We start from the raw sequence: 26,653 nt of genomic DNA, 5'->3' as shown, positions 1-26,653 counted from the left end.
AACCAAAAACACGTTAGAACAACCACAGTTCAGTGCAATGATCTTAGAAGATGTTGGAGCAAAGAACCAAAAAACGCTTGCCAGACAGTAATACTAAAAACACACGTTTTCGTGCAAATGCGGTTTTTCAGGGCTCTGTTTAAGTACCTTAAAGTCCATCAATATCGCTGAAAATTTGTATGCATTGTGTTTCGGTACGAAATAGGGAGCCCACAAAATCTCAAGCCCTAGATTGTTTAGTTTTTGTGTAGTGATCGCTCGAAATTTTCTATAATTCAGTGTAAGATATTGTAGCGAATTCGGGGGGCGGTCCAGGAGACCGTCGCCACAGCCGGGACGCGAACCCGTGTTTCCCACTCCGCAAGCGACAACGTTAATCAGTCGACTAAAGGCTCCGAACCGTTAGTCAAGGACCAACGTGTCTACTTATCCATGCACGTTACACTACCTCCCCTCTCTCTCCTTCCTCCTTTGGGAAGCGCGTCCCCGCGCTTCAGCATATCAGATCTCTCACGCCTCTGGGCGCATGCGCTTCCGACCCCACGGTCGCATCATCCCACTTCTGACACCAATGCAGCGAATTCGGGGGCAGTCCGGGAACCGCCACAGCCGGGACGCGAACCCGAGTCTCCCACTCCGCAAGCGACAACGTTAATCAGTCGACCAAAGGGTCCGACCCATTAGTCAAGGACCAACGTGTCTACATATCCCTGCACGTTACAATATCGACACGTTTTGAATTGACTTACAATTCCGTGCAGTAATAAGCTTATGGGCTTGAAATATAAAGGTGTCGAGTAACGTTGACAACTAAAATTAAACTGGAATGTGGAAAATTCATGAAGTAGCAGTCCCGTTTAGAGTTTTTATAGCAGTCCCCTTTAGAGTCAGTTCCGTTAACAGTCTCACCAGAGTTCCGCTAAAGTACCATAATTCCGTTTAGAGTCCCGTCCGAGTATCATTTCCGTTACATTCCCGTCCGAGTATCGGTTCTGTTTTACCAGAGTTCCGTACCACTACCATTTCCGTTATAATACAGTCCCGCCTGAGTCTCGCCCAGGTGCCCTGTCCGTCTCCTGGCCGTCCCCTGTCCGTCTCTTGTCCATCCCCTGAGCGTCCCATGTCCCGTTGGTATTGCCCCTACGGAGTACGCACTAGGTTTCCCCATTCTTAATCCCAACCAGTTTATTGGTTTTTGGTTAAATTGGTAAATAAGTCATCATATTGGTAAATAAGTCATCATATTGGTAAATAAGATATTGTGGCGATACACAATTGAGGGTAGATTCACCAGGGGCTGCTGCTCCTTTAAGGCGGACATTCAGAGTGCCGACGTAGGCACTGCTTAGAGTTTCCGGGGTGAGCCATGTTTGCAGCAGCCTAGCGGTTAGCTGGTTGCCACGAGAGATTGTGCTGTATCGGTGTTGTTTTGTGTGGCGAGTAAGCGGAATTGACTCGATCTCTCCGTCTCCTCATTCCTGCACTCCCACATTGGTGACCCCGAACGTTTACAACGAACATGTCGACCCAAAGCGGTGATGACACCTCTCCGGCTCCGAGTGATGCTAACGGTATGGTTCATGTTAGCGCTAGCATCTCAGCAGCGACGGTGAAGTTGCCCGACTTTTAGCAGCACAGTCGACGGCCATGGTTTCAGCACATTGAAGCCCAGTTCGAGCTGGGAGGAATAACGCGGGATGTTACGAGGTATTTCCATGTGGTGGCGGCGTTAGATGCCCAGACGACGGCCCGAGCTATGGGGCTACTGGAAGCCCCCCCCCCCCCCCCACCGGCTGTGGGAAAATACGGCGCACTCAAGGCATTCCTTTTGCAGCTCTTCGGGCTGTCGGAGATGGAGAAGGCGGATCGCCTGTTGTCACTCAACGGACTCGGCGATAGCAAACCTGAGCTGCTGGAGAAGATGTTGGCCTTTTTGGGCTCGGCGGACCCCTCCTTCATTTTCACCCATATTTTTCTACAGCAGCTTCCAGCGCCTGTGCGCACAGCGCTAGCCAGCTCGCCCCTCTTCTCCACCAAAGACTACCGCGCTCTGGGTGCGGAAGCGGACAGGATTTTCCTCGCCAACCGGCAGCAGTTAGTTCATGCGATGCTCCCCACCCAGACCTCGCCCCCGCCGCGGTGGCTGCCCGCCGCCAGCGTGACAGCGGGCTGTGTTATTACCACAACAGGTTTGGTGCCAGGACCAAGCAGTGTCGCCCGCCCTGCAGCTTCAGCGTCCAGGGAAACGCCAGGGCCGGCAATCAATAGCAGCTATGAGCGCCGGCGAGAACAGCAGGCTGTTGTTTATCAAGAACGCCTTATCTGGCCGGCGGCTGCTGGTCGATGCGGGCGTTCAGCGTAGCATACTGCTTGCACGGCCGCGGACACCATGGCCGGTGGATAAGGCCCCCCGATGGATGCCGCGAACGGCACGCCCATACGTACCTACGGCACCAGGTATGTGGAGGTGTGTTTCGGTGGGCGGCGTTTCGGCTGGGACTTCGTCATGGCCGCGATGTCGGTTCCCCTCCTGGGCGCGGACTTCCTGTGCGCCTTCAGGCTGCTGGTGGATGTTACAACTGTTACGAACTTTGCTTTCCAAAGTAGATTTGGTGCGGGGCTACCACCAGGTACCGGTCCACCCTCGGGACGTGCCCAAGACAACGGTCATCACGCCATTTGGACTCTTCGAGTTCCTGCGGATGCCCTTTGGTCTCAAGGGGGCGGCACAGACATTCCAGCAGCTGATGGACTCTGTGCTACGGGATATGCTGTTCTTGTTTGTTTACTTGGATGACATTCTCGTGGCCAGCGCATCCGCGGAGGAGCACCTGACGCAGCTCCGGCAGTAGTTCGAGCGGCTCAGTGCGCATGGACTCATAGTCAACCCAGCCAAGTGCCAATTTGGCCTGTCGTCCATCGACTTCCTCAGCCACCGCATCTCCCCGCAAGGAGCTGTTGTGCTTCCTGCTAGAGTGGACGCCGTCGCCAGCTTTCCACACCTCCGCACTGTGAAGTCCCTGCAGGAGTTCTTGGGCATGGTGAACTTTTATAACAGGTTCATTCCCCACGCAGCTCACTGCATGTGGCCCTTGTACGAGGCCCTGTGGGGCAAGGAAGCCAAGAGCGAGGTAGACTGGTCCCCGGGGATGGACAAAGCTTTCGACGACGCCAAGGCTGCGCTGGCCAATGCCGCTTTGCTGGCGCACCTGTCCCCCACTGCCCCGATTGCCCTCACGACCGATGCCTCTGACTATGCGGTCGGGGCGGTGTGCAAGCAGTGGGTGGGCGGCGCCTGGCAGCCCCTTGCCTTCTTTAGCAAACAGCGTAAGGACAATGAGCGGAAGTACAGCACCTTCAACCGGGAACTCCTGGGTCTCTTCCTTGCCTCCCGACACTTCAGGTTCCTGTTGGACGGCCGCCATTTCACTGCCTTCGTCGACCACAAGATGCTGACATTTGCCATGGCCAAGACCTCCAAGCCGTGGTCCTGGCGCCAACAGCTTCAGCTCTCTGCCATCTTGGAGTGTACCATGGACATCCGGCATGTGGCTGGCAAGGACAGCTTGGTCGCTGACTGCCTCTCCCGAGCGGTGGCAGGGTCCGTTCACTTGGGACTCGATTACACTGCCATGGCTGCAGACCAAGCCGCTGACGCGGACATCCAGGCCTATCGGACGGCTGCTATGGGGCTGTGGTTGGAGGATGTGGTGTTTGACAGCTCCAACGCCACGTTGCTCTGCAACGTATCCACGGGCCAGCCCCACCCCATGGTGCCCACTGGCTGGCGGCGCCGTGTTTTTGACGTTATCCATGGCCTTTCCCACCCGGGTGCGAAGGCGTCCACTAAGCTGGTGGGGGCCAAGTTCATCTGGCCCTACCTCAAGAAGGACGTCAAGGCCTGGGCTGACTTCTGCGTGGTGTGCCAGCGTTCCAAAGTACACTGTCCTACCAAAGCCCCCTTGGCGCCATTCCTGGTGCCCGAAAGGCATTTTGAGCATGTGAATGGACCTGGTGGGCCCCCTGCCCCCCTCCCACGGGTTCACTCACCTTCTCACCATGCTGGACAGGACCACCAGGTGGCCAGTGGGGGGATACACATTTGAGGGTAAATTCACCAGGGGCTGCTGCCCCTTTAAGGCGGACATTCAGAGTGCTGACGTAGGCACTCCTTAGAGTTTCCGGGGTGAGCCATGTTTGCAGCAGCCTAGCGGTTAGCTGGTTGCCACCAGAGATTGTGCTGTATTGGTGTTGTTTTGTGTGGCGAGTAAACAGAATTGACTCGACTCGATCTCTCTGTCTCCTCATTCCTGCACTCCCACAATATCATATTGGTTAATAAATTCACATTGCCAGTGTCACTTATGTTGATGATGACCAATGAGCTAAGACTTTATGTAGTTCATTATAATTCATTTTAGTGCTATTATGTTGCTACAGACACTATTTTCTTTATTTGAATTTTGTGGTATGTCATGATGGTGTGACATTGTTTTGTAAACAAAGTTTTCAGTTTTGGGATTTTTATGTCTATTTTTTTATTTTTTGATACATTTTCAACTCATACATGAATATAACCATATAACTTTAAATAACGTCTAACACGAGTTTAACACTACAATTTGTCGAAAAACTTTTTTTATTTGGGACTTTTTTCAATTTTGCTGGGACCCACTCAAATGATCACCTGTGGGTCACGGGGACTTCATTGAAAACCTATTTACATCGCTGCAAAAATGCATTATAACTTTAGACCAGTTATTTTGCACTTACAGACTACAGAAAACTTAATGCCTTTGATCCCTCTTAACTGATTGAGTGAGACACACCTGTACACCTGATGGCATTGTATTTTTTCTTTTTGCAGGAGCGGAGCCATAAATCTTATCGACCTCTGACAGTACTCACCTTCCGGCTGAACTACCTTTTCAGTGAGCTCAGTGCTTCTTCCTACCACCTGCTGAATGTGGTGCTACATGCCGTTGTGTGTGTGCTCTTCCTGCGGGTGTGCCGCTTGTTTCTGGATAAGACTTCCAGTTTAGTGGCGGCTCTGCTGTTTGCTGTGCACCCCATCCACACTGAAGCTGTAAGTGATTTAAATTCTTTTTTTTGTTTTGTTTTGTTTTGTTACGCTGGGTAAGGATGGCCAGATCCTATCCTAGAGATCTGTGTGGAAGCCAAACAAGACTTATTTTAATGAAACAGTATTGGCTATATTAAACCTGATAAAATTTGCATCCTTTTTTTTTATTTTACTGCCCGACTACCCATCTATGGCAGCTATCATAAAGTTGTTGTAAATGCCCCATTGTGCCCTGTGTAGGTGTCGTAAACTGATATTTTCCACAACTTGCAGCGGCGAAACATGTTTTCAAAAGTCAACAAAAAGCAGCTAAAACATTTGCAGTGTGGAACTTCTCTTTTCTTCTTCATTTGGCTTGTCTCCTGTTTCTCAGGGGTTGCCACAGCGAGTTTTATTGTTCCAATCAGTACCATGTGAGGGCACAGTACCAATGGTGGCCATTGTTAACCTGGGCCTCGATCGATCCGGTATGGTGTTTTCAATCCGCATACTGATTTGGCAAAATTTTATGTCGGATACCCTTCCTGACACAACCACTAACCCTGTGGACGGGGGAACAGGTAAAGCGCTGGATGATATCCCAGTATTCATGGACTTGCGCTCATGCCTGTCGTCATCACCCATGCCTGTTGCTATAGTGTGGAACTTCTCTAAACTGTAAAATTAAAGCAGTCCAACAGCAACTTGTTTGCCAGTGTTTGGTTAGGCAGTAGTAACGGAGTTACTGTCAAACATGACTAAATATGATAAGGCACTTAAAAGAAATTATTTGAAGGAATTCAACAAATTCATATGTTAGTCTCTGGAGTGTCCTTTCATTTTGGTCAGTGTTTTTATATTTGTACAAGCTATTTTATTTAATATTATTTTGGCAGCACAGTGGCCCAGTGGTAAGCACTGTTGCCTCACAGCAAGAAGATCCTGGGTGCGAATCCCAGGCCGTCCCAACTTCTGTGTGGAGTTTGCATATTCACCCCGTGTCTGCGTGGGTTTCCTTCGGGTGCTCCGGTTTCTTTGCAGCATCAAAAAGACATGCATGTTAGGTTAATACTCCTGTGTGTGCCCCTGACCAAGGCAATGGAAAGAAGAACAGTTGGTCCCCAGGCGCTGCTGCTGCTGCCCACTGCTCCTATATACAATATGATGGGTTAAATGCAGAAGACATTCATTGTAACAATACAATTCGTTGTAAGAATACAATGACAAAATAAAGTGACTTTCTTTCTTTTCTTTTTAATAGGTTGTTTACTTCACTATTTTGTTTAAAAAAATTAATGAAGACCATTAATGGACAGTTATGGTGCTATCATTTTCTTTATGCAGAGTGTTGAAATTGTCAGGCATATCTAACCTAAATTGGATTGGTTTTGCTAGCTTTTAATGTGCTCAAAGTGTGCATTGTGCATCTGTATTCTACTACTACTACTTTTGGCTGCTCCTGTTAGGGGTTGCCATAGCGGCTCATCCGTTTCCATCTCTGCCTGTCCTCTGCGTCTTCCTCTGTCATGCCAGCCACCTGCATGTCTTCCCTCACCACATCCATAAATCTTCTCTTTGGCCTTTCTCTTTTCCTCTTCCCTGTCAGCTCCATATTCAGCATTCTCCTCCCAATGTACCCAGCATCTCTCCTCCGCACATGTCCAAACCATCTCAGTTTTGCCTCTCTTGCTTTGTCTTCAAACAATCAACCTGAGCTGTCCCTGTATTATGCTCATTCCTAATCCTGTCCTTCATCATCACTCCCAACAAAAGTCTTAGCATCTTCAGTCTGCCACCTCCAGCTCCGCCTCCTATCTTTTCATCAGTTCCACCATCTCCAAACCGTACAACCTGGTCTGACTACCATCTTGTAAACCTTCCCTTTAACTCTTGCTGTCACAAATCACTCCTGAAACTCTTCTCCATCCACTCCATCCTGCCTGCACTCTCTTCTTCACCTCTCTTCTGCACTCCCCATTACTTTGAACAGTTGAACCCAAGTATTTAAACCCATCCACCTTTGTCACCTCTACTCCTTGCGTCCTCGCTGTTCCGCCATCCTCCTTGTCATTCACAAATATGTATTCCATCTCGCTCCTACTGACTTTCATTCCTCTTCTCTCCAGTGCATATCTCCACTTCTCCAGGCTCTCCTCAACCTGCTCCCTACTCCTACTACAGATCAAATTGTCATCCGCCAACATCATAGTCCATGGAGACTCCTGTCTGATCTTGTCTGTCAATCTGTCCATCACCATTGCAAACAAGAAAGGGCTCAGAGCCGATCTTTGATGTAATCCTACCTCCACCTTGAACCCATCCGTCACTCCTACCACCTCACCACTGTCACACTTCCCTTGTACATATCCTGCACCACTCTTACATACTTCTCTGCCACTGCTGACTCCCTCATACAATACCACATCTCCTCTCTTGGCACCCTGTCATATGCTTTCTCTAAATACTACCACTACTACTACTAATAATAAATTAGGTTTGTATAGCGCTTAACTTATGTCCACAAAAAAATAATAAACAAAATAATGAACAAAAAATAAATCCACAAAGACCCAACGTAACTCCTTCTGACTTTCTCTATACTTCTCCATCAACATTCCCAAAGCAAACATCGCATCTGTAGTACTCTTTCGTGGCATGAAACCATACTGCTCCTCGCAAATCATTACCTCTCCTCTTAACCTAGCTTCCACTACTCTTTCCCATATCTTCATGCCGGGGCTGATCAACTTTATACCTCTGTAGTTATTACAGCTCTGCACATCACCCTTACTCTTGACAATCAATACCAGTATGCTTCTTCTCCACTCCTCAGGCATCCTCTCATGTTCCAATATTGTGTTAAACAATCTAGTTAAAAACTCCACTGCCATCTCTCCTAAACACTTCCATGCCTCCACAGGTATGTCATCTGGACCAACTACCTTTCCACTCTTCATCCTCTTCATAGCTGCCCTCACTTCCTCCTTGCTAATCAACTGCACTTCCTGATTCACTATCCCCGCATCATCCAACCTCTCTCTCTCTTTTTCTTCATTCATGAGTACCTCAGAGCACTCCTTCCATTTTCTCAACACACTCTCCTTGCTTGTCAGCATATTTCCACCTCTATCCTTGATCGCCCTAACCTGCTGCACATCCTTCCCAGCTCGGTCCCTCTGTTTAGCCAATCGGTACAAGTCCTTTTCTTCCTCCTTAGTGTCCAACCTCTCATACAACACACCATACACCTTTGCCTTTGCCTTCGCCACCTCTGTCTTCACTTTATGCTACATCTCCTTGTACTCCTGTCTACATTCTCCATCTCTTTATCTCATATCTTTGCCAGCTTCTTCCTCTGTATACTTTGCTGTACAATAACAACAACAATAACTTAGTTTTGTATAGCACCTTTGAAGGAACCCAAGGACGCTTTACACTAGATAAGAAAAAAAAAAAAAGAAAAAAAAAAAAGAAAAAAGATTAAAACAAAGATCAAAATACTACAGACCATAGGCCTTAGTACAAAGGTAGGTTTTCAGTAGTCTTTTAAAATTGTCCAAGGATGCAGCGTTGCGGGTCTCTGCTGGAATAGAGCTCCAAAGGGTGGGGGCTACCACACTAAAGGCTCTATCCCCAAAAGTCCTCAGGCTGGTGTGGGGGATGGAAAGCAAGCCTGTGTCTACGAACTGCATATTCCAGGACGGAATGTAGAGGTTGAGGAGGTCTGATAGGTACTGGAGGATAAGGGCATGGAGAGATTTATAGGTGAGGGAGAGGGTTTTATAAGAAATGCGGGATTTGACCGGGAGCCAGTGAAGGTGGACAAGGGTAGAAGTGATGTGTTGCCAGGGCTTAGTGCAGGTGAGCACCCTGGCAGCTGAATTCTGCACATACTGAAGTCTGTCTAGGGCTTTGCTAGGTACCCCAGACATGATTCCATTGCAATAATCCAGATGGGAGGTGATGACAGCATGGATGAGGGTCTCTGCCACAGAGTCTGAGAGTAATGGCTGGAGTCTAGAGATGTTTTTGAGGTGAAAGAAAGCAGATTTGGTGACAGATTTGATGTGTGACTGGAATGAGAGGGTGGAGTCCAGAATGACACCAAGTTTGCGGACATCTGGGGATGGGCAGATGGAGCAGCCATCCATGTCAAGGAGAAGATCTCCAACCTTCCGGAGCTTGAGTAGATTTGATGACATCCAGATTTTTATTTGGTGGAGGCAGTTAACATGGGATTTTGGGGGGAGCTGAGAGGATGGTCTAGTGCTGAGATAAAGCTGCATGTCATCAGTGTAGCAATGGAAACTTAAACCGTGGTGGCATATGAGCTGACCAAGGTAGAGCATGTAAATGACAAAGAGGAGGGGTCCAAGCACGGAGCCTTGTGGCACGCCTTGGTTGACTGGGGCGAGGGCGGAACTGGAGTCTCTGATGGTGACAAACTGTTTCCTGTTGGCGAGATATGACTGGAACCAGGAGAGAGCTACACAAGTGAGGCCTAGGTATTCAGATAAGCGGTTGAGGAGAATGGTGTGGGAAACAGTGTTGAAGGCTGCAGAAAGGTCCAGGCGGATGAGAATACTGATATGGCCAGAATCAGCAGCAATGAGGAGGTCATTGGTGATTTTGATAAGGGCAGTCTCCATGCTGTGGTGTGCTCTGAAGCCAGATCCAAGCTCATGGTTGGACGTGTACTGACGGAGTTAGGGAGCAACTGCTCTTTCCAGGATTTTACTGAGAAATGGAATGTTGGAGATTGGTCCCGGTAGTTTGTGAGGTCATCTGAGTCCACGCCTGGCTTTTTGATGATGGGGTGACTGCAGCCATTTTGAAGCTGGAGGGTACCATGCCAGAGTCCAAAGAAGAGTTGATAACGTCCACAATTATGGGGCACAGGGTAGGTAAACATGCCTTGACCAGGATCGTGGGCATGAGGTCCAGGGAAGAGGTGGAAGCCTTGGCTATAGTGACCAACTTAGCAACTTACGGAGCATCCACAGAGGAGAAAGAAGAGAGGCAGCACTTAGGTAGGCACGCAGCGGGGGGAGCAACATCCTGCAACTGAGGTGCATGGGGGGGGGGTGTAGGTACCAGAAGCTGCTGGTGGATAGAATCCACTTTGGCCTGGAAGAATCCAGGAACTTGGAGCAGAGGTCAGGGGCACCTGAAGGGTGGGGGGCATCAAGGAGGCAAAGTAGATCGGTTGATGATGTAGAACAGCATTCTGGGGTGATTTTGCTGGTCGCCAATGATATTGGAATAGTAATGCATTTTGTCCTGGGAGAGAGCTTCTTTATAGGTCTTCACGTGATCTTTAAAGGCCTCGAGGTGGACAGTGAGGCCATACGTTTTATAGAGCCTCTCCAGTCGACGACCAGTGGCCTTTATGATATGGAGTTCAGTGGTTAACCAGGGGGCAGGATGGGAGAAGGAGACGGACTTGGTTTGAGTGGGACAAGATAGTCAAGGCTGAGGGATAAGGCTGCATCTTAGTGGGCTACCAGGCCATCCATCGTGGTGTCAGTTGGGTCAACAGGGTCAGCGTTGCAGCAAAAGACTTGATTGTAACATTCCTTATACTGTGCAAAAGCAAGCATACCACTTTTACGAAATTATATTTATTTTACTTTAGACAACGTCGGTAACAAACATTCTAAGCACACTGATTTTAAGAAATATTAGCAACAGCAACAAGTATAGGCCTAGCCTTTCCAATGAATAGACATCTTCAGCCTACTAATTTTATTACGAAATATCAACATATCCAAGTGTTTTGGGATCAGGTGGATACGCAGCCTGTTCACCATGAGGCCGGTGTAGCACCAAACTCTCATTTGTGTTTCGCTGTTTGAGCTACATAAAAACCGTCTTCTGGTATGTTCAGGTATGGATTTGGTGTGATTAAGGTCAAGGTAATGATCTGGGGGCGTCATCGTCCCTTAGCAATGCCATCCAGTGATGACTGTTAGGTTTCACTTTCTGTATGTTCAGGACAACCATATGGTCACAATTTTCAAGGGTCACACATTTTGATGTAGCCAGAACTAAATGCTGATTGAGAACTAAATGCTGATTGTCTCGATTGCATGTTCACTTATACCCCTTTCACACTGGCCAAAAAACCCGCTAACATCGGCCTTTAGTCAATGTAACATTCACCACTGAAGGCGGATGTTAGTGTCGTTTTTTGGCCAGTGTTAAAATGCCATTATTGTGCTCATTTTGTTTATTATATCTTTTTACATATTTACACTGTAAAATCAATGAAATTAATATAAAATATATGCAAATTAACAGATTAATTGTTATGAATATCCACCAAATTTAAAATAAGCTGTTAGTCCTGCGCACCCCTATTTAGGACAAAAGTAACAACCTCTGTCTCTAAGAAATGGGTAGACAAGAAAAACTAAAACCGATTCTGACACAATTATGTGAAAGGAATCCTTCCTTTTTGAGTCTCATTTATTTCCACCACTTAATCAAACCTAGCTAGATTGTTTGTTGATGCATAGGCCTTAACATGGCATTGCAGTTATTACATTAAAGGATACAGTTTAAATGCATGGAACTACCAAAATATTTTTTTCTCCATTTTCATTGATTTCTTTCTCGGAAAGTTTTCTAGTGTGAAAGAAATTTGGCACGAAACATTGAGTTATCATTTATTCATTGTGTATTTGATTCTCTATACCGTTTTGATCAAACCTGCTTTAAAGAAGGGTCTTGTGAATCCTCCAGAGAAGAATAAGGAATGTCCAAGATGAGAGGGATGGAAAGTTGTTTTTTGTTCTGTTCAACTCTTAAAATGTCCTGTCCCTATCATACCAGGAGCTGTCATGAGCTAAATCATATGGGGAGCCATCCGAGAGGGCTCCAAATCTGTGTCATATGTTTTTCTTAAACCTGCAGTATTGAAGTTTTGTCTTCCCCTTCCGGCAGTTAGAGTAATTACGTCTTTCTTTCAATGCTCTCCAACAAGGAAAAGCTACATCAATGGATATCAGTGTTTGTCCTCGCCATCGATCGCTTTCTTTTTGTTGTTGTTGACATCAATCCTTCCTCTAAACGCTGAGTTTCTTTTTTCCAAGGAGCATCAGAACCTATTCTTGGATGCTTCTTAGATTTTTCTGCAATTGCTTCCAAGTCCGGAAGCATGCCTCTGATTAGCTTGCCCAGAAGGCAAGCCAATCAGAGGCATGCAACCGCTTTCGTCACATAAACTTCAGCTCTGGCAAAGCAATCATTGCTGGTTAACGTAAAACGCATCATTATGCATCACCTATGGTGTGCCTGTGCGGGAATGCAGCGCGGAAATGTCGCCACAGACACCAGATTTAAAACTCTGGTATGCTGCAAAATATAGAGATTTACTTGGCAGTGATAGACTTAATCCCACATTTTACCTTTAACTCACAGTGCCTTGTAATTCTATATGCTCCCTAAGTGGAGATGACCAGATGCTTAAGCAACCTATTGTATTAGGGAAAGGAGATATATATATATATATATATATATACACACTACCGTTCAAAAGTTTGGGATCACCCAAACAATTTTGTGTTTTCCATGAAAAGTCACACTTATTCACCACCATATGTTGTGAAATGAATAGAAAATAGAGTCAAGACATTGACAAGGTTAGAAATAATGATTTGTATTTGAAATAAGATTTTTTTTACATCAAACTTTGCTTTCGTCAAAGAATCCTCCATTTGCAGCAATTACAGCATTGCAGACCTTTGGCATTCTAGCTGTTAATTTGTTGAGGTAATCTGGAGAAATTGCACCCCACGCTTCCAGAAGCAGCTCCCACAAGTTGGATTGGTTGGATGGGCACTTCTTTGAGCAGATTGAGTTTCTGGAGCATCACATTTGTGGGGTCAATTAAACGCTCAAAATGGCCAGAAAAAGAGAACTTTCATCTGAAACTCGACAGTCTATTCTTGTTCTTAGAAATGAAGGCTATTCCATGCGAGAAATTGCTAAGAAATTGAAGATTTCCTACACCGGTGTGTACTACTCCCTTCAGAGGACAGCACAAACAGGCTCTAACCAGAGTAGAAAAAGAAGTGGGAGGCCGCGTTGCACAACTGAGCAAGAAGATGAGTACATTAGAGTCTCTAGTTTGAGAAACAGACGCCTCACAGGTCCCCAACTGGCATCTTCATTAAATAGTACCTGTTAGAGCCTGTTTGTGCTGTCCTCTGAAGGGAGTAGTACACACCGGTGTAGGAAATCTTCAATTTCTTAGCAATTTCTCACATGGAATAGCCTTCATTTCTAAGAACAAGAATAGACTGTCGAGTTTCAGATGAAAGTTCTCTTTTTCTGGCCATTTTGAGCGTTTAATTGACCCCACAAATGTGATGCTCCAGAAACTCAATCTGCTCAAAGAAGTGCCCATCCAACCAATCCAACTTGTGGGAGCTGCTTCTGGAAGCGTGGGGTGCAATTTCTCCAGATTATCTCAACAAATTAACAGCTAGAATGCCAAAGGTCTGCAATGCTGTAATTGCTGCAAATGGAGGATTCTTTGACGAAAGCAAAGTTTGATGTAAAAAAAATCTTATTTCAAATGCAAATCATTATTTCTAACCTTGTCAATGTCTTGACTCTATTTTCTATTCATTTCACAACATATGGTGGTGAATAAGTGTGACTTTTCATGGAAAACACGAAATTGTTTGGGTGATCCCAAACTTTTGAACGGTAGTGTGTATATATATATATATATATATATATATACATACACACATACACACACACACACACGCACATACATACATACATACATACATACAACATACACACACACACACACACACACACACATATATATATATATATATATGTTACGGGTAATGTGAAAAAACGGTTAATGTGCAAACTACCCGGTTAATGTGCAGATTACCAAATGGGGCGGTTAATGTGCACATTACCCGCCAGAACGGGTTATCTGCACATTAACCGGGTAGTCTGCACACCACCCGTTTGGATGGTTAATTTGGATGGAACGAACCTGCAACTCATCTTTTTACGATATTTTGATATTTAAATCAGTAATAGGCCTTTAGCCTAATGACTCCTGAAGTGAGGCCATCTGAGGAATCACAAGTTGTGGTAAATGAAAGAACAGACGTTGGCGATATCATTCCGTCTTTAGATCAACGTTTTCCCCCACTTGTATAACAAGGCTAATAGCATCAAAGAACACAAAAATGAGCCCTCCTCGCTCTCTATCTGATCCCTGATATGAATGAATAGCCTACAAATTTGACAAGGGTGAAAATAAATATCAGTCTCGGCCATCTCCCATCAAGCTGCTATAGCCTACTCTCACTGGAGACATGCGTCATTCAACCAATCCGAAATGGCAATCACTCCGTGGACAGACTGGTAAATAAAACTTTATGGAAGAGGGGTACTGGCAGGGAAAAATACTAAGACTAGATGATATGAAAACAGAATGAAATTCGTTTTATAAGCCCAGTATGTAAGAGCAGCGAAAAAATATGTCAAAATGCAATTCCTGTCTGCCAATCAGGCAAGAAAAATGAATGAACAGGTGATACCTTTCAGATGCACTTTTACACAACCACCAAAAAATACAAAAATGTTCCCGATCCCCTCCCTCACCTGGCTAATATCCTACTAGTAACTTACATATTTCATCGATCATATCCTAATCTAACCGAGAATATGGGAGGGAGCAAACAGATTGTCGATAGACTAGCTGTGCTGTGCAAGTGGCCTAAAGCAACCACATGCACGCGCATCTGCGCATCCCCACGCGCGTGCACACACACACGCACACACACTGATAGAACCGCCATTGCGTTATTTTGACGCAAATCAGTAACTAATTTGTAAATAGCCATGCTGTAATAAAATATTGAGGCCCCTCACTCTTTGACTTTTCCTAAAATAGTGTTGTTTTTCCCTCCCTGTTGTTAATTACGTTATGAATAAATCCATCTAAGAATTTTGGACATTTATACCTATTTCCGCCATTAAGCGTCAAATTGATGCATTGCTTGTATTATTGGGCTTGCTTCGCGCTTGGCTTGTGTGTGTGTGTGTGTGTGTGTGTGTGTGTGTGTGTGTGTGTGTGTGTGTGCGTGCGCAGATGTGCGTGCATGCGCAGATGCGTGTGCACATTGTTGCTTGGGCTACTTGCACAGCACAGCTAGTCTATCGACAATCTGTTTGCTCCCTCCCATATTCTCAGTTAGATTAGGATATGATCGATGAAATATGTAGGATACTAGTAGGATATTAGCCAGGTGAGGGAGGGGATCGGGACCATTTTTGTATTTTTTGGTGGTTGTGTAAAAGTGCGTCTGAAAGGTATCACCTGTTCATTCATTTTTCTTGCTTGATTGGCAGACAGGAATGGCATTTTGACATATTTTTTCGCTGCTCCTACTCCTACATACTGGGCTTAGAAAATTAATTTCGTTCTGTTTTCATATCATCTAGTCTTAGTATTTTTCCCTGCCAGTACCCCTCTTCCATAAAGTGGTATTTACCAGTCTGTCCACGGAGTGATTGCCATTTCGGATTGGTTGAATGATGCATGTCTCTAGTGAGAGTAGGCTATAACAGCTTGATGGGAGTTGGCTGAGGCTGATATTTATTTTCACCCTTGTCAAATTTGTAGGCTATTCATTCATATCGGATCAGATAGAGAGCGAGGAGGGCTCATTTTTGTGTTCTTTGATGCTAATAGCCTAGTTATACAAGTGGGGGAAAACGATCTAAAGACAGAATGATATCGCCAACGTCTGTTCTTTCATTTACCACAACTTGTGATTCCTCAGATGGCCTCACTTCATGAGTCATTAGGCTAAAGGCCTATTGCTGATTTAAATATCAAAATATTATAAAAAGATTAGTTGCAGGTTCGTTCCATCCACATTAACCATCCAAACGGGTGGTGTTCAGACTACCCGGTTAATGTGGATAATGTGGTTCGTTCTATCCACATAAACCGCCCAAGCGGGTAGTGTGCAGACTACCCGGTTAATGTGCAGATAACCCGTTCTGGCGGGTAATGTGCACATTAACCGCCCCGTTGGGTAATCTGCACATTAACCGGGTAGTTTGCACATTAACCGTTTTTTCACATTACCCATACCATATAAATTCAATGAGTAGATGTTTCTTTGTCTTGGAAAGGTATATAAGAAAGACAACTATTCAGTGAGAAATGTAGGGTGGTGGCCCGAGGTGGTCTGACTTGCATTTCTCCTATTGTATAATCCTTTTTTGTGTTGTCTTGTCCATTATCCTGTAGTGTACAATGGTAATTGTCTTTTACCATCAACCTTCATTTTATCGTGTAATTATTTCTGAGTCCGGAGTGTTTGCAGGTACATTTCCGTGAAACTAGCTAATAATAATTGCAAACAGGCTAGCATAAACTTTCAGAATCAGGGACACTTAATTTATCATTTCATTTTATGTACTTGTGTACATGAAATGAAATAAAATATTGTTTCTCCCGGCCCACAGCAGTGGAACACAAAAATACACATCCGGTTTCTGGGTAGCGTAGCAGTCTATTCCTTTACCTACCAACATGGGGATCTGCGGTTCGAATCCCTGTGTTACCTCCAGCTTGGTCGGGTGTCCCTACAGACACAATTGGCCATGTCTGCGGGTGGGAAGCTGGATGTGGGTATGTTTCCTGGTCACTGCATTAGCTCCTCCTCTGGTTGGCTGGGGTGCGTGTTGGGTGAGTGGGGACTGGGGGGAATAGCGTGATCCTCACACATGCTACGTCCCCCTGGTGAAACTCCTCACTGTCAGGTGAAAAGAAGCAGCTGGCGACTCCACATGTCTTGGAGGAGGCATGTGGTAGTCTGTAGCCCTCCCCGGATCGGCAGAGAGAGTGGACTAGCAACCGGGATGGCTCGGAAGAGTGGGGTAATTGGCTGGATACAATCTGGGACAAAAAAAAACCATATCCAAAAACTACAATAACTGCAAGAGCACACATGTCCAAACTAACACATATTCAATTCAATTCAAACCTTTATTGCAGACTCAGGGTCCATAACAAACAAAGGCAAGGTAAAAACAAGAGAAGGAAGAATAAAGCCTAAAAGATAAGAACCACAGGTAAATGATAAACCCTAGACAATACATAGAGTAAACACAATAAAATAACATAAAAGGAACAAATCAGTGTCTTATAAGGAGGCAGCTATACCAATGGTCCCACTGCCGGGATTGGTAGCGTGTGGCACTGAATCTTATATTAGTGAAACTCTTGATAATTACATTATCAGAGTCATTGAGGCGGCAAATACATTTATAAATAAGATTTCTTAGAGGAGCCTGAAAGGAATTGACTCCTGCAGCCATAAACATTTCACTTGCACCACACCATCTAGGTCTTTTTAGTATTTTTTTTTTTTTTTACATGATGATGCTGGTTGCTTGGCTTGGGTCCTGGACTGTTCCGTTGGCATCTGGACACTGCTTGGCATCCTGTGCATCATATTCTTCATAAAATGTATGTCCATTATAATTCTGTTATCCTCTTTCAGTGTTGTATTATGTAAATTGCGTGAACACAACATCTATTGCAATTTGTCCGTCTTGGGAGAGAGGTCCCTCCTCTGTTGCTCTCCCTGAGGTTTCTTCCTATTTTTTCTCCCTGTTAAAGGTTTTTTTTTTTTTAGGGAGTTGTTCCTTATCTGATGAGAGGGTCTAAGGACAGGATGTTGTGTTGCTGTTAAGCCCACTGAGGCAAATTTGTAATTTGTGATATTGGGCTATACAAATAAAAGTGAATTGAATTGAATTATTTTCATAGCATCATTATAAGTTACTCAAAGCCTCTGTAAGCTTGCTTTTTTGTAGTTTGACCACAGGTGTGCAGTATAAAGTGGTGTACAATATGCTCTGAACAAAGACATCTTCACACTAACTGAACACATACCAAACTTGCGTGAGAGAGTGTTTGCTTGTGCGTACATCATGCGGCATTGCCTATAAATATCATCATCTTTCATTTGTTCAGTAATATAATGTCCAAGATATTTCACCTTATTACGTACTCCAGGCTTATTATCAGACAATTTAAAATCAGGAAATTTTAGATAATTGACCTCTTTGGTTCTGCAGATCATGACAACACTCTTACTAGCATTGTATTTGATGTTATGCTCCGCACCATACACAGAACATATATTAAGGAGCTGCTGGATACCAGCGCTACAGGGACTGAGGGGAGGACAAGGTCATCTGCATACATAATATGGTTTACCAAGGTATTACCAATCATGCACCCAGTGTTACAGGCTTTCAACTGCTTGGACAAATCATCAGTATATAAATTGTAGAGAACTGGAGAGAGAATTCCCTTTATCTAACACCATTGCTAACCCCAAATGGGGCTGAAATACTATTACCCCATTTTACTTACATAGTCTGGTGGGCATACCAATAAGCCAGGAGTCTCACAATGTATTTAGGCACCCCTCTTTGACTCAATTTAACAAACAACGTTCTATGATTAACACAATCAAAAGCCTTCGATGCATAAATAAAACACATAAGAACCGATGAGTTTTGACCTCTGTATTTGTTAATAATTTCCTTTAAGGCATATACACATAAGTCAGTGCCATGTTTAGCTTTAAAACCAAACTGGTTATCTGTGGAGTTGATAAATCCATGCACTCTATCCGGCAAGACTCTTTCTAGGACTTTTCACAGTATGCTGGCTAGCGCTATAGGCCTGTAGTTATCTAGGCTGCATACTTTACCAGCTTTGTCCTTAATGACTGGCACTAACAGTACAAACAACATTGAGTCTGGTAACAAGCCATGGATCATAAAGCCAGTAAAACAAATAGTAAGGAGAGGAGCTATCCTCGGACTGGCATATTTAAGGTGTTCAGCAGTAAACCACTTGCTTTGTTAACAGACAGCGTTTTTATAGCTTGGTATAACTCATGTGACATGATCACCATTAAATCATCACTTTCAATATTGCCCACCTTATACAGATCACTTTGGACACAGTTGAATAAGGTACTATAATCAAATCAACTCAAATCGAATCAATTTTATTTGTATAGCCCAATATCACAAATTACAAATTTGCCTCAGTGGGCTTAACAGCAACACAACATCCTGTCCTTAGACCCTCTCATCGGATAAGGAACAACTCCCTAAAAAAAACCTTTAACAGGGAGAAAAAATAGGAAGAAACCTCAGGGAAAGCAAGAGGAGGGATCTCTCTCCCAAGACGGACAACGTGCAATGGATGTTGTGTTCACGCAATTTACATAATACAACATTGAAAGAGGATAACAGAATTATAATGGACATAAAATTTATGAAGAATATGATGCACAGGATGCCAAGCAGTGTCCAGATGCCATCAGAACAGTCCAGGACCCAAGCCACGCGACCAGCATCATCATATAAAAAAAAAAAAAAACTTACCTGAGGAGAGGAAGGGCAGGCAGCAAGCATCCAAATGGCGACCAACATCACCATGGAGACCTGGGAGGAGAACCGACTGCACGTGCACACAAGGGAGACTCACATGACACTATTCAAACACAGAAAAAGAGAAAGGAGGAGACATCATTCAGAGAGAAAAGACATGTTACAGAAGAGAACAGTTTGCAGTAGTCATTAGTCGTAATTAACTCATCAACTAGTCATAATCTATACTCTGTAATCTTGTCGGCAGAACAGTGGTTGGTAAATTCATTGAGACAGAAAACCAACCCGCCATCCAGTACAGGTTGTGATGCACTCAACTTAAAGGCAACTAATTGTAAGCTAAGGCAAAAAGATGAGTTTTAAGTTTGGATTTAAAGGTCTCAACAGACTGATTGTCTGATGGCAGCAGGCAGGTTATTCCACAATAATGCTGTCGCCATAACTCAGCAATATTGTCTGTACGAGAGATACCATCAACAGTGCATGGTAGAGATGTTTTGCAGTTGTTGAAAAATCTCACTTCTTTCCAAAAATTTGGAAGATTATTCCCTAGCAGCTTCTTAGCTATGGAATCTGCCCTCATGGCTTGCTCATTTTTTACAAATGAAGCGAATGGCATACTTGTATCTTGCATTAGTGAGCTTCTTGTGTTCAAGCTCAGGCCCTTGTCTGGATCTGCCTGCCATAGCCCATGATTTAAAGGCTTCACATGATTCTTCATGATACCCACCTACATGCTTGTTCCAACCAGGCCTGATGTTATGTGTCTTATTTTTATACTTATAACAGGGCTTACTGCCTTCACACAGAGCACTAACAATATCATCATACATGCAGCAGAGATCTCTCCTATGCTTCATATCAATTAATGTCTCTGCACCTAACTGCATCTCTAAGCAGATGTACACTCACTGGCCACTTTATTAGGTACACCTTGCTAGTACCGGGTTGGACCCACTTTTGCCTTCAGAACTGCCTTAATCCTTCGTGGCATAGATTCAGCAAGGTACTGGAAACATTCCTCAGAGAGTTTGGTCCATACTGACATGATAGCATCACGCAGTTGCTGCAGATTTGTCGGCTGCACATCCATGATGCGAATCTCCCGGTCCACCACATCCCAAAGGTGCTCTATTGGATTGAGATCTGGTGACTGTGGAGGCCATTTGAGTACAGTGAACTCATTGTCATGTTCAAGAAACCAGTCTGAGATGATTCGAGCTTTATGACATGGCGCGTTATCCTGCTGGAAGTAGCCATCAGAAGATGGGAACACCGTGGTCATAAAGGGATGGACATGGTCAGCAACAATACTCAGGTAGGCTGTGGCGTTGACACGATGCTCAATTGGTACTAAGGGGCCCAAAGTGTGCCAAGAAAATATCCCCCACACCATTACACCACCACCACCAGCCTGAACCGTTGATACAAGGCAGGATGGATCCATGCTTTCATGTTGTTGGCGCCAAATTCTGACCCTACCATCCGAATGTCACAGCAGAAATCGAGACTCATCAGACCAGGCAACGTTTTTCCAATCTTCTATTGTCCAATTTTGGTGAGCCTGTGCGAATTGTAGCCTCAGTTTCCTGTTCTTAGCTGACAGGAGTGGCACCCGGTGTGGTCTTCTGCTGCTGTAGCCCATCTGCCTCAAGGTTCGACGTGTTGTGCGTTCAGAGATGCTCTTCTGCATACCTCGGTTGTAATGAGTGGTTATTTGAGTTACTGTTGCCTTTCTATCAGCTCGAACCAGTCTGGCCATTCTGCTCTGACCTCTGGCATCAACAAGGCATTTTCGCCCACAGAACTGCCGCTCACTGGATATTTTCTCTTTTTCGGACCATTCTCTGTAACCCCTAGAGATGGTTGTGCGTGAAAATCCCAGTAGATCAGCGGTTTCTGAAATACTCAGACCAGCCCGTCTGGCACCAACAACCATGCCACGTTCAAAGTCACTTAAATCACCTTTCTTCCCCATTCTGATGCTCCGTTTGAACTGCAGCAGATCGTCTTGACCATGTCTACATGCCTAAATGCATTGAGTTGCTGCCATGTGATTGGCTGATTAGAAATTTGCGTTAACGAGCAGATGGACAGGTGTGCCTAATAAAGTGGCCGGTGAGTGTATATTACCCAAGGTTTCATCTGTAGGGGCATGATAGGCTAAGATGTCCTCCTTTGTAAGAGTTGACCAGTTCAACCTTCCTGCATGGTCACTATCACCTTTACTAGATAGCACAGGTAGTACATATATCCAAACTAAATGAAAAATCACTGTCCAAGGGAGCGAACGCTAGCCAGGATGACTGTCGGAACTGCCAACAGACAGCCTGCCCCGCTTCGACGCCCTGTCAGACCACCCTCGGTGTTTCCTCTTTGGGCACAGCTCCATGCAGGGGCCGTGGTCCTTGGGCCCACCGGATGCAGCAGACCAGGCTCATTATGAATATACACTACCGTTCAAAAGTTTGGGATCACATTGAAATGTCCATATTTTTGAAAGAAAAGCACTGTACTGTTCAATGAAGATAACTTTAAACTAGTCTTAACGTTAAAGAAATACACTCTATACATTGCTAATGTGGTAAATGACTATTCTAGCTGCAAATGTCTGGTTTTTGGTGCAATATCTACATAGGTGTATAGAGGCCCATTTCAAGCAACTATCACTCCAGTGTTCTAATGGTACAATGTGTTTGCTCATTGGCTCAGAAGGCTTATTGATGATTAGAAAACCCTTGTGCAATCATGTTCACACATCTGAAAACAGTTTAGCTCGTTACAGAAGCTACAAAACTGACCTTCCTTTGAGCAGATTGAGTTTCTGGAGCATCACATTTGTGGGGTCAATTAAACGCTCAAAATGGCCAGAAAAAGAGAACTTTCATCTGAAACTCGACAGTCTATTCTTGTTCTTAGAAATGAAGGCTATTCCATGCGAGAAAGTGCTAAGAAATTGAAGATTTCCTACACCGGTGTGTACTACTCCCTTCAGAGGACAGCACAAACAGGCTCTAACCAGAGTAGAAAAAGAAGTGGGAGGCCGCGTTGCACAACTGAGCAAGAAAAGTACATTAGAGTCTCTAGTTTGAGAAACAGACGCCTCACAGGTCCCCAGCTGGCATCTTCATTAAATAGTACCCGCAAAACACCAGTGTCAACATCTACAGTGAAGAGGCGGCTGCGGGATTCTGGGCTTCAGGGCAGAGTGGCAAAGAAAAAGCCATATCTGAGACTGACCAATAAAAGAAAAAGATTAAGATTGGCAAAAGAACACAGACATTGGACAGAGGAAGACTGGAAAAAAGTGTTGTGGACGGATGAATCCAAGTTTGAGGTGTTTGGATCACAAAGAAGAACGTTTGTGAGACGCAGAACAAATGAAAAGATGCTGGAAGAATGCCTGACGCCATTTGTTAAGCATGGTGGAGGTAATGTGATGGTCTGGGGTTGCTTTGGTGCTGGTAAGGTGGGAGATTTGTACAGGGTAAAAGGGATTCTGAATAAGGAAGGCTATCACTCCATTTTGCAACGCCATGCCATACCCAGTGGACAGCGCTTGATTGGAGCCAATTTCATCCTACAACAGGACAATGACCCTAAACACACCTCCAAATTGTGCAAGAACTATTTAGAGCAGAAGCAGGCAGCTGGTATTCTATCGGTAATGGAGTGGCCAGCGCAGTCACCAGATCTGAACCCCATTGAGCTGTTGTGGGAGCAGCTTGACCGTATGGTACGCAAGAAGTGCCCATCCAACCAATCCAACTTGTGGGAGCTGCTTCTGGAAGCGTGGGGTGCAATTTCTCCAGATTACCTCAACAAATTAACAGCTAGAATGCCAAAGGTCTGCAATGCTGTAATTGCTGCAAATGGAGGATTCTTTGACGAAAGCAAAGTTTGATGTAAAAAAAATCTTATTTCAAATACAAATCATTATTTCTAACCTTGTCAATGTCTTGACTCTATTTTCTATTCATTTCACAACATATGGTGGTGAATAAGTGTGACTTTTCATGGAAAACACAAAATTGTTTGGGTGATCCCAAACTTTTGAACGGTAGTGTAAGTGATTTGAATATGAATATGCATTTAAATCTTACTGATGGACAGGAAGCTGAAAAACTGTCCAAAACAATGTATTTTGAAATTCTCCACCTGTTAGGGCCTGTGTGTGTGTGGCTTTTGCCCCATGCAAACATAGACATTTATTATCATATGTCACCCCATGAAACATGGACTTTTGGTCTAATATGTAAGGCAGGTCCTGAGAAGCCAGCTCACTGGTAGGAATAAGATTCAAGCCATCAACTTGAACACCATACCAATCATCAGATACCTAGTTGGGATAATAAGCTAGCCACAGATGTCAAGATACAAAAACTCCTCACAATGCACAAAGGATACCACCCAAAGTCCAGCACCCTGAGACTGTACAAGCAGCCAAAAGAGGTGGCCGAGGATTGGTGAGCATCAGAGCCACTATCCACTTATCCACTATTCTTTCTATTTTTCTACATATGACCCCCTGTGGGGTGTCTTCCTCTATCCATATATACTATATCTACTACTACTACTTTCGGCTGCTCCCGTCAGGGGTCGCCGCAGTGGATCATCAATTTCCATTTCTTTCTGTCTTCTGCATCTTTCTCTTGTCACACCAGCCACCTGCATGTCTTCCCTCACCACATCCATAAACCTCCTCTTTGGCCTTCCTCTTTTCCTCTTTCCTGGCAGCTCCATATTCAGGATCCTTCTCCCAATATACCCAGCATCTCTCCTCCACACATGTCCAAGCCTCACCGTGCACCGCTGCGTCAGTTGTTCTCATGCCCCATTCTAATTTAAGCGCAGTCTCTCAGACATCTTGAAAGGAGACTATTTGCCTCATAAATGAGCCCTTGGAGTTAGTCCAGCAAAGGCCCTCCATGTTATCTGCATCTGGAATCTGTCTTCCTCAACGGATCGTTTGTTTTTCATTTTATGCTCCTAGCGCTGAAGGTCCCTTCATATCAAATATGGACAAAGAGCCACTGTGTGCGCCCCGCCCCACAATCTTTTTCTCTACATTTTTGGTTATCAATTTTTCTGAATGAAGACTGAAAATTCCTTGTTTTCTTTTGAACATCTGCGATAGGGTGACCAAAGTTTCAGAGTCCCAAACCAGGACACTGACAATACACTCATGTAGTGCACACTCAAATTCCTTCAACAACTCATTTCTTACCAGTTCTCTTACACATCTGTCTTTTGCTTAACTTGAAATACAGCCAATTATTTTATTTGTTTATTTATTTATTTTATTGGAAACCAGTGTTATATACTACATGTTAGACACAAAGAACAGATCAGTGTTTCACAACATTTTCCCCTTTTCTTTTGGTGTGTTAGAACAGAGAACTACAAAAACACCATGTTCCAACACCCCACCCATCCCAAATTCTTTAAAAAAAAACCGGGAAGATGATTTACATTTTAGATGATGATTTACGTTTTAGAATCTTATATTGAAAAATTCAAGAAGAGGTGAGATTGAGATGGCTTGGGCATGTGTGGAGGAGAGATGCTGGGTATATTGGGAGAAGGATGCTGAATATGGAGCTGCCAGGGTAGAGGAAAAGAGGAAGGCCAAATAGGAGGTTTATGGATGTGGTGAGGGAGGACATGCAAGTAGCTGATGTGACAGAGGAAGATGCAGCGGACAGGAAGAAATGGAAACAATTGAGCCGCTGTGGCGACCCCTAACGAAAGCAGCTGAAAGTAGTAGTAGATATTGAAAAATGAGGGCTGTCGATTACTATTTATTTGCGTAAATCGCAAGATAGGCTTATTGAGTGATCATAATTGATGTAAATAAAAAATACATAGGAAATTGCATCTGCAGGCTATGGTGAAGAAATGCATGACAAAATATTTAGGGTAAATAATCATAAGTAGGGCCTACTTATCAGTCACAGGAGTCTTCAGTAATGTTGAATGGCAATCCATTAGGTGAATGCTTTGATTTATGATATGACAGGCTCCCTCTGAATGGAATAACATCACTAGCAGAGGTTAGTGTTAGTTAGCTCGGCTTGTAAACAGACGGTGTCCGTAGTCTGCTTCAAACTTGTTGCTTCAAAGATTGTTTATCACTGCAGTGTGCGTCTAACTTGATTAAATCAAGTTAGATGCACATTGCAGTGATTTAATCCTAAAGTCTTTATTATCTCCATCAGGCAGTAGCCTGGGGGAATTATGCTTTTAGTCGTGTGTGTGTGTGTGTGTGTGTGTGTGTGTGCGTGCGTGCGTGCGTGCGTGCGTGCGTGCGTGCGTGCGTGCGTGTGTGCGTGCGTGTGTCCGCAGCTAATCTCACATACACTGTCTTCATTTACTCTTTAGCTCGCTGGACCAACGCTGCTCTCTGTTGCTGCCCGATTTAAGTCAATTGTGCGCATGTGCGACTCGCATCTACAGTTGAGTCAGATCAGGCAGTGACAGTGTCAAAACCAAACATTATGTATTCAGGTATGAGTCTTGAAAGTAAATGAGAAGTCGATCATATTTCACAAGCCAGCAAATCATTCACTGCTGATCTCAGCACAGGAGAACCGGATGAACCAAAAATTATTTTCCTTATTTATCTCGCCATCATGCGGAAGTGCCATACTCTCCAATGTTTAAACTCCGCTATAAAAATACAATTTCAAAAGTAGGATTAATTAGTCTAAGCCGGAAATCATTTCAGTAGCTATAATAAAACATTTCCCACGGCTGAGCTGTTTTCTTACTGTTGTTTTAAGAATGAAAGTCAATCAGCAGAGCAGCCATTCGCCTTGCTTCATTTTATATCATGAAAACTGCAATGGTTAAACACATTTGAAGTCTTTTAATAAGGGCTTTGATATTACGATAGCCTGATCTCTGTCATTTCATGTCAGATTTGCTCACTTTCGTGTGAGGGGCTAGGAGGCTCCGCATCCACTGACTGACAGGCAAAACATTTTTATTCTGTAGATTTTTTTTAGCTTGTCTTGTTCACGAGTGAAGGTAGGATGGTGCGGGAGATTGACAGGTGGATTGGTGCAGCATCAGTAGTAATGCGGACGTTGTACCACACCGTTGTGGTGAAGAAGG

The 26,653-nt window shown here is 44.4% G+C and overlaps 1 protein-coding gene across 1 annotated transcript in view; it reads left to right on the top strand.

Moving 5' to 3' along the window:
* Nucleotides 1-26,653, top strand: part of tmtc3 (transmembrane O-mannosyltransferase targeting cadherins 3) — a 126,487-nt gene that overhangs the window by 14,053 nt on the left and 85,781 nt on the right. The window contains exon 3 of the mRNA XM_056281440.1: nt 4,868-5,086. Coding sequence (XP_056137415.1) covers nt 4,868-5,086 — 219 coding nt within the window. The remainder of the gene's footprint in view (nt 1-4,867; nt 5,087-26,653) is intronic.

This window comes from Lampris incognitus, chromosome 6 (genome assembly GCF_029633865.1).
Source record: "Lampris incognitus isolate fLamInc1 chromosome 6, fLamInc1.hap2, whole genome shotgun sequence".
Taxonomy (NCBI): Eukaryota; Metazoa; Chordata; class Actinopteri; order Lampriformes; family Lampridae; genus Lampris; species Lampris incognitus.
This window is presented reverse-complemented; position numbering and strand designations above follow the sequence as displayed.